The following is an 8,349-nucleotide window of genomic DNA, read 5'->3' as shown; positions in this document are numbered from 1 at the left end:
TTCTATCCCACTTAATGCATAGACAGTGCTAAAGTCCTGCACAAAAATAGATTCTCTGTCCATAGCTAAGATTCTGTCAACCCACCAAACATAACAATGACGTTCCAACATTGTTAAATCTAATCTGATCTATTTTACTCCCTCACCATGTCTCATGATGACTCATGTCAGGGATTGGTTCAGATTAGGGATTGACACCCAGTGTCAATAGAGAGCAGCACAGGCAGCGATGTCACCACTGGAAACAACAATAAGCCTTCACCAGTGCTTGACTTCCCTTGCTAACCTACATCACTAAGAAATCTCCATAACATCCATCAATACCCATGTAAATGAATGTTTTCCTATCCAAAAGAACTCTTTGTTGAGTGTAATTTAACTGTAACTGTGAATATCAATTAACATAAACCTTTGGATATACACACATACGCAAAAATATATGTGTGTATGTGTTGTTGTTTTTTTTTTTGATGAAAGGATATTTGCTTTTCACCCACCAATGGGAATTTTTTTTTTAAAAAGGAAAAATAAAGTATAGTTGTTGGTTCGGAGCCATAGATGGCTCTATGGCTCCGAAACCTGGCCGCTGAACAACACGCTGGCAGCCAGGCTTGATGGATTTGACTCCAGGGCCCTGAGGACATTAGAAGGCATCAGCTGGACCCAGCGTGTCACCAACAAGACCCGAAGGGATCGAACCCAGCAGCCCCCAGCATCTCGCCTCGCAGCAATGCGGCGAGTTCGTTGGTATGGCCACATCATCCGCTTGCCTGCCGAACATCCCACAAGCTCCACCTTGGCCTTTAATCCCCAGCTAGTCGGATGGAGAAGACCCAGAGGTGCCCCCCGCACCCGCTGGCTTGATGCTGTGGCCCAAGACCTCAGGGCCTGCGGTGTGAGCCTGGCACAGGCACGGCAACTTGCCAACGACAGACCCCAATGGAGAAACCTGGTAGCCACGGTTGGCTCTACGTATATCGTGCAAGAGGACTAACTAACTAACTAACTCTGTTGGTAGTGCGTCGTTCATACACATGTAGTTTCTACCATTCACAATACTTAGACTCAGATCTAGACAGACTTCATCGTCTTTCTGTACGCAGCGGTTGTGTACAGAATGAAATTTAATTTGCACAGACATCAACTTAACAGTATCCGGGTAGAAAACACAGCAAAAGTAAAAATAGGTAAGGTGCAAATTGTAAAGGTGAAGTACAATATTTATAACAGTGAACAGCAGCAGTGATATGGCAGAAATCCTCATACTTACACGAGTGGATTCCTGGCTTAATGTCAAGGTTTGTTTGGTGTTGTGCTGGTCTTGTGTATCTGTTTTGTAGCTGATAATGATGCAAATATCCTTGAAATACATTATATTATTAGAAACACTCACTTTGTCATAACCAGTAGATGTTGGATGACCAATTTGAAGCCTTGAGCTATTCCAGCCATCTTATCCTCTTATCATAGTCTTGGGCCCGATAAGCAATCATATTAGGAAATGAGTGTCAAGGATATTAATGGCTACTCCTCTGTCTCGAGTGATGGAATAATCATTTTTGCTGCTTAGATTATGCTATGAGATAGACAACTATAAACTTATTATCTCTGCTGAGGTATTAAAGGTATTAAATCTTTAGTCTTTTTCTAATCTGTCTTCTTTTGGCAGCCATTGTATTACCCCAACTCCACTGGCCACAGAGAGTAGCGCACTTTTTCTGATAGGTATGAGGAAGTTTTATATCTGACCTATCCAGTTCCCACAAACCTGCAAGACTACATCTCTGTGCCAATGATCGCAGAGGACTCAGTGGTTCAGAAATGTAGCTTGAACACTGTTGTGTCTCTTTGAGGATAAAAATGTCATTCATATGAATGATTAAAATAACTCTGCTTTGACTTCCTTTTGTTGGATTTGGGACTCACAGAACCCAAAGATAAGTTTGCACTGATACGGTAAGTGGAGTTCCTCCTTTTTGACACTTGTTTAATTTGAAACTAATTATCTGGATTTAAAAGCTTCGATACCAAATATCACAATGAGATGTTTTACATTGCAGTTGAGGAATGTTTCATTTAAAATGCAAAAGAAAGGAGAGCTCACAGACCACTGTGACTGGATGGCCAAACTTCCACCTGAACTTCACAGCACTTCTCTGTGGAACATCGTCATACCAGGTATTATTTCTACTACACTGAAAAAACAAAAGTTATTTCCCAAACATTTAAGATGAGTGCTTGAGAGGGGTAAGTGTATCTCAAGCATGATATGAACAGAAAATTGTTGCAATTTTGCTGTTTTAGTTTTACTGTTTTTTGAAGTAGAAGAACATTCCAGAGGGTTCTTCCCTTGCTATTTCAAAATTTTTTGTGATGTTTTCCTGTTTCCTTCTTTAATTCTAGGAAGTCATGACTCAATGAGTTATGATTTGAACATTGATTCTGCCATCGTAGAGCCTGACAAGCTGAGGAAATACAGTCAGAGTTATTATGCACGGAAATTGATGTACAAATGGGCCATCACACAGGTCAGTGGAATACTTAACTTGCCAGATCCTGTTCTTGTGCACACAAACAAAAGAGAGCACAGCGTTGGCTTGACTGCTGCTGTGACTGTACTGCAGGAGGAGACAATCACAAGACAACTGGATGCTGGAGTTCGTTATTTTGATCTCAGGATCGCACGCAAACCACACGACCCCGATCCTACAAGGCTTTACTTTCATCACGGCCTGATCACACTGACAGATGTGGAGGTAATGACAGAGGTGTTAAAGACTGAAATAGTCCCTGATAATTACGTTGATGTCAATAATACAAATCTTAATCAAACTCTTTGACCAAATCGGAGTTTAAAAAAGATCTCCTTTTTTGTTTTTAAATGTATGAATTTCATTGCACTAAAAGCTCATTATTTTAAGTTTTATCTGTCATTTTTGTAAATATCCTACCATTTTCTATCAAATTTAATACATTAACTGTGGATAATGTGAGTTGTCTATCTCTCTCCTTTACACATTTTCTTCCTATTAAAGAGTTTCTTTTTTAAACTGAAATGACCTCAACCTGGCTGTGTACATATAAACACCTTAACAAGAACAGTGAAACTTCAGTGAATGAGCATTAAGGATGGCACTTATAGTTTCATGGACATTATATAAATGAACTGTGCTGATTCTTCATACCAGGGTGACTACTTGCAAAAAATCTGTAGTATTGTGAATTAACATTTAAACTGGTAGCCACTTGAGAAAGAAGATATGATAGTGACCGGGTTACAGTGCGTAAGATCTAATTTCCTTTGCCATTGTGCTCAGACTGTTCTCCAGCTCATCAATGACTGGGCAGAGCGACACTCCAAAGAGATTATCATTCTTGCCTTCTCACACTTTAAGGGGTTTGACAGTGGCACTGAAAATCACCTCCACAGCCATCTAATAAAATTAATCAAGACCTTGTTTGGTGCTAAACTCTTCCTGAGGACGGTAATGTATGGCACAGTAATTCCAAAATCCAAATGTTACAAACATGAGTTCAAATAAAAGCCACTCAAGCTTAATGACTAATCTCAATTATATCATTTGATGGACCCTAACAGGATGTCCCCACATTGAAAAGCTGCTGGGAAAAGGGGAGAAATATTATCGTCTCATATGACCATCATACAAATCGGCAGCCAGAGATTTGGGGTAGAATAACCTACTACTATGGTGATACCATGGACCCTGCAAAAGTTCAGTCAAAACTCTGCCACATTTTGGAAAAACAGAGGCCTTCTAATTGTGAGTTCAATGTTCCTTTGGCTGGTTGTGAGTGGATTAAGGATGGGGAGTTTGGTTTCTAGGGATCATAATATAGTTCTCTAATGTTTCGGTTCATAAAATGGCATCTATTAAGCAACACCAAAATGTTCACACTCAACTTTATGGGTCATTTTCTGCTTTATGATGCAAAAGGCTTATGTTTTACAACAATCCCACTCTGGCCCTGCAGAGACGCTGCTCAGGACAGCAACTGTTCTATTGATAAGACCGCTACCTTTTCCTCAGAGTTCATCTTTGCACCAATACCTCTCTGTTTGTTTACTTTGAAAATATACTTGCAGGTTTCTTCGTATGTGGCTTGAACCTTACACTGCCAAGTGACAATCGGGCACTGAAGTACATCCTTCGCCGCCATGACACACTTCCAAAGTTCATACGTAGAAGTCAGCCAGAGTTGGTGGAGTGGATGAAAAAGCAAGCTGGCAAGACATCGATGAACATTGTCGCATCAGACCTGGTGACTTGTAATGATTTTGTATCAACAGTTATTGCACTCAATATTTTGAAACATGCTGAGTCATAGCAAGAACAGTCTCATTTCCTCGTTTTCTCTTTGCGTGGTTAATATACATTCAGAAGTCCGTTGATGCGCCTCCTGTGTCCTTTCGTTGTACTGCAATAAAAGACGTGTTCTCCACATGCATGGAAGTTTCAGGTGCTCATTGACAACAATAAACTAGCTAACTTGCTATTCCGGGAAACACACGTTGCGGATTAGGATGTTAAGACTGGCATGGCGTCGGTCGGCGTCCAAAAGTAACTGGGCGGAGCGAGCAAGTTTATTATATCCAGCTTTCTTGGTAGCAGACTGTCAACAGAAGAAGTCGGAGAGCAGCTTCGGGGTTTTCAGACAAGTCCTCCGCCCACCAACCGTCGGATCACCGCTTCGCCAGCCCCTACTGGCCCCTTGCCTCAGGTAAAGGAACCGCGGCTAATGTTAGCTAATGCTAACATAACATCAGCTGTTTTCATACATCACTCCGTTACTCTTGTCATGTCGCAGGAAGCATAAGCTTATCGGCAACATCTGTTAAAGATCTGATATTTGCAATCGTTGCTTTCAGAGTTGTTGACAGGCTTTTGAAAGAAAAAGAGGCTGCACGAAACTCCGATTTGAAATCATTGAATTAGAAATGTCCCTGGCGTTAGCGTTAGGAAATCCCAACGCTTTCCAGTTTGAAGCCGTTAGCCTTTTTCGGAATATATCCTACTAAAATTCGGCTTCAGTAGCTAGCCAACAAATACATGTTTTTTTCGAGAATGTTGACATTTTTTTTTTTTTGCTTAACCTTATCATTCTCTGCTTACGTCAAATTTGCTAAGTGAAATGACTTTTGGTTGCTATAACGTTGTATGTCAATAGCACACCGGATGTCAAAAACCCATAAAAAATAACACTCAAGCCGAATTTAAAGAGAAATTTAAGAAAGGTAAAATACTGTGTTTAGTGAGGTTTTCTTTGCCATGACAACTCGCCTTGTGCCTAAAAACGTCTTGTTTAATCTCGCAATATTGTATCGGAATAAACACGATTGTAACCTCATTGGTTATTGATGCTGTAATGTGTAAATAATGCCAAACGGAGCAAGGAGAGTTGACCCCAAATGAGATGCATGCATTGGGCTAATCTATGGCAAGGTCAAGAGGAAGCTTCACGCTATCCAGATAAGGCTTAGTTCAATTTAGTGAATAGTTCCGTGACTGCATTTGATTTAAGTGTTGATACAAGCACATTCTTCACAAGAGCACAAACAGGGTGAGATGCAATACCAGAATTGCAACAGCACATGATTTCAATAACGTGTGGCCACTTCATTTGACAGACTTGCACAGTCACTGTGACAGATACAGTTCTGCACAAGTTTCCTATGAATTCGACTTTCATCATACTTTCTGCTGCCAGAAATCCAAGTGTACAGTGGTGAACAGGTCCTCCTGGGTGGATAATGTTTGGTCGTACCTTTTCAATCAAGTGTGGTCTTAAAATGCAAATCAAGAGATGCAAAATTAAACCACTTATTTAATAACAATTATTAGAACTGAAGAAGATTCTCGGGTGAGGAGTGCAACGTCTTCAAGTAAAAACATTCAATGCCAGTTGCCAAGGCAGTACGATTTTGACAATCAAACAACAGTATTTATTTGTCTAGGTCAACTGTCTCGATGAGTTTGGCATCAGGAGATGAAGGGCCATCGGCCATCCGTCCCAAACATACCAACAGGTTAGCCATGGAGAAGTCACCCTACTTGCTGCAGCATGCACACAACCCTGTTGACTGGTGAGTGCGTCTACAACGTCAAATTGTGCGTCTAATTGACTGGTGTCAATGAGCTGAAGGTCGGCTTAATGGTGAGTTGACTGTAGGTATCCCTGGGGACAGGAGGCATTTGACAAAGCAAAGAATGAAGATAAACCCATCTTTTTATCTGGTAAGACATCAAGTTTGAATCTGTTACCAGGCATGTCTTTATATACCTGCTTTTTCTTTTTTTCAAAAAAAGTCCCATTTCAGATGTTAGTCTCCTGTTGTTGTCCTTAGGTTTGGTTGTCATCAGTTTATCAAATGAATATCATGCTATTCTAAATCATTATTGCATGTAGTAGCATGTGTCAAAATAGTATTTTGTTTTTTAAAATCATGATTCAAATACAAATCCAAACCCAAATTTAATGAGGAGTAGTGTGATTCCAGTATCATTTAAATGCATTAAATGTCACACAGATTTCTTTTTTAATTTGATATTATAAATTACTTTTGTCTGTTTATTAAATTCCTGTACTTGTCAATCACCTCCCTTAGTGGGCTACTCAACATGCCATTGGTGCCATGTTATGGAGAGGGAGTCCTTCGAGGATGAGGATATTGGCAAAATCCTCAGTGATAACTTTGTCTGCATCAAAGTGGACAGGGAAGAGAGACCTGATGTGGACAAGGTTTACATGACATTTGTACAGGTGCGTGTGCATGTGCTCACACGTAATCCATGTGTTTTAATCCCCAAGGCTCTGGTAACCTTTTTGGCCATGATTTGGGTGTCTAATGACAGGCGACAAGTGGAGGTGGAGGATGGCCAATGAGTGTTTGGTTGACGCCTGAGCTTCAACCTTTTATTGGGGGTACCTACTTTCCTCCCCGGGACCATGGAAGACGACCTGGGCTAAAGACGGTACTTACTCGTATCATGGAACAGGTAGTTAGTCGTTTTGTTTCACTTGTTTATTTTTTCATGACATTACTCCAATATTAGACTTAGTTGATTGGAAGGCATATGTCTGGGTGCATCTATCTTGTTCTGTCGCATGAAATTTTTAGAAAATACTCGGTCTGTGTTTGTTAAGTCAATATAGCAGTTTGCAGTTGAAAGTGAATCGTCATGGGAACGGGCTGTAAGATACAGACCATAACATTCACTTTTCTTTCCTATTGCACAAATTGTTGAAACAGGACAGATTAAAAAATGACTACCTCTTTATCGCCTGGGTTAATTGACTGTTCTTGAAAACCTTCAAGTCATGAACTATGTTGAGATTCTCATTAGAACTATGTGTGCATCACAGTTGAAAAGGTGGTCAGTTTTTTGGTTGTTGCAAATTAATTGTCAGAACTGGATTGGTGATTGATTTTTCCAAGATGGCATTTTAATGGCTGACCATAACAGATTCCACAATGACTTAAACAATGCATTATTCTTCTAATTATTTATTCATGTTTGCTATTTAAATGTTGTAGCAAGCATACATAAACACACACATACAAGCAGCCGGTCTGTCGATGTTTTGCCATTTAAAATAGGCAGACATAAACAAGAACAGAGAACAATACCAATAATCCAGAATTGTAGGCTTTCTGCTTGTAATTTTTAGTGAATTTTTATCATCCATTTTGTATGTTGTCTTCAACCTCTTGAAAGGACCATATTTCCATAATAACAAAATTATGTGTTACCTTCTGTTCTTCAGTGGCGGAATAACCGTCCTAATTTGGAGTCTAGTGGGAAAAGGATCATTGAAGCACTGAAAAAAGGCACGGCTATCAATGCAAGCCCAGGAGAAAGTCCGCCATTGGCCCCTGATGTGGCTTATCGCTGCTTCCAGCAGTTGGCTCATTCTTATGAGGAGGAGTATGGAGGCTTCAGAGATTCTCCTAAATTTCCCACCCCAGGTACACTCAATAAGAGCTCTGGTGGTCAGTTCTGTGGTTCCATCTGTGACCAATCTAAATTTTCTTTGTTCTTCTGCCTCTCTCTGTGTCCCCATCCAGTGAATCTGATGTTCCTCATGTCTTATTGGTCAGTGAATCGCTCCACCTCAGAGGGCATAGAGGCTCTCCAGATGGCTTTACACACACTCCGCATGATGGCGCTGGGAGGCATCCATGACCATGTTGCACAGGTTTATAAAGTGCTATTGAATACACTTTCACATCTCCATTCAGCATGAGCAGGGTCATTACCTTCTGATCATTGTTGTTATTAAATATTAGATATTTCCCTTCCCAATGGGTTCGGGCCACAGAACTTACAT

General features: G+C 40.4%; 1 protein-coding gene across 3 annotated transcripts in view; it reads left to right on the top strand.

Moving 5' to 3' along the window:
- The first annotated feature begins 1,822 nt into the window (after positions 1 to 1,822).
- Positions 1,823 to 8,349, top strand: part of spata20 (spermatogenesis associated 20) — a 46,305-nt gene continuing 39,778 nt past the window's right edge. Inside the window, exons 1-13 of one of the 3 annotated variants that reach the window (XM_086141015.1) lie at positions 1,823 to 1,956; positions 2,061 to 2,178; positions 2,404 to 2,528; positions 2,625 to 2,756; positions 3,396 to 3,485; positions 3,599 to 3,782; positions 4,106 to 4,740; positions 5,975 to 6,103; positions 6,190 to 6,254; positions 6,626 to 6,780; positions 6,873 to 7,016; positions 7,786 to 7,987; positions 8,087 to 8,217. In XM_086141015.1, coding sequence (XP_085997141.1) covers positions 4,544 to 4,740; positions 5,975 to 6,103; positions 6,190 to 6,254; positions 6,626 to 6,780; positions 6,873 to 7,016; positions 7,786 to 7,987; positions 8,087 to 8,217 — 1,023 coding nt within the window. In that variant the 5' untranslated portion in view covers positions 1,823 to 1,956; positions 2,061 to 2,178; positions 2,404 to 2,528; ... (2 more) ...; positions 3,599 to 3,782; positions 4,106 to 4,543. Of the gene's footprint in view, positions 1,957 to 2,060; positions 2,179 to 2,403; positions 2,529 to 2,624; positions 2,757 to 3,317; positions 3,486 to 3,598; positions 3,783 to 4,105; positions 4,741 to 5,974; positions 6,104 to 6,189; positions 6,255 to 6,625; positions 6,781 to 6,872; positions 7,017 to 7,785; positions 7,988 to 8,086; positions 8,218 to 8,349 lie in introns of all 3 variants that reach the window. The other 2 variants (XM_086141013.1, XM_086141016.1) reach the window with 2 other exon arrangements.

Source organism: Fistularia commersonii, chromosome 33, assembly GCF_037954325.1.
Source record: "Fistularia commersonii isolate RoL2024-O1a breed Wild chromosome 33, RoL_Fcom_v1.0, whole genome shotgun sequence".
NCBI lineage: Eukaryota > Metazoa > Chordata > Actinopteri > Syngnathiformes > Fistulariidae > Fistularia > Fistularia commersonii.
This window is presented reverse-complemented; position numbering and strand designations above follow the sequence as displayed.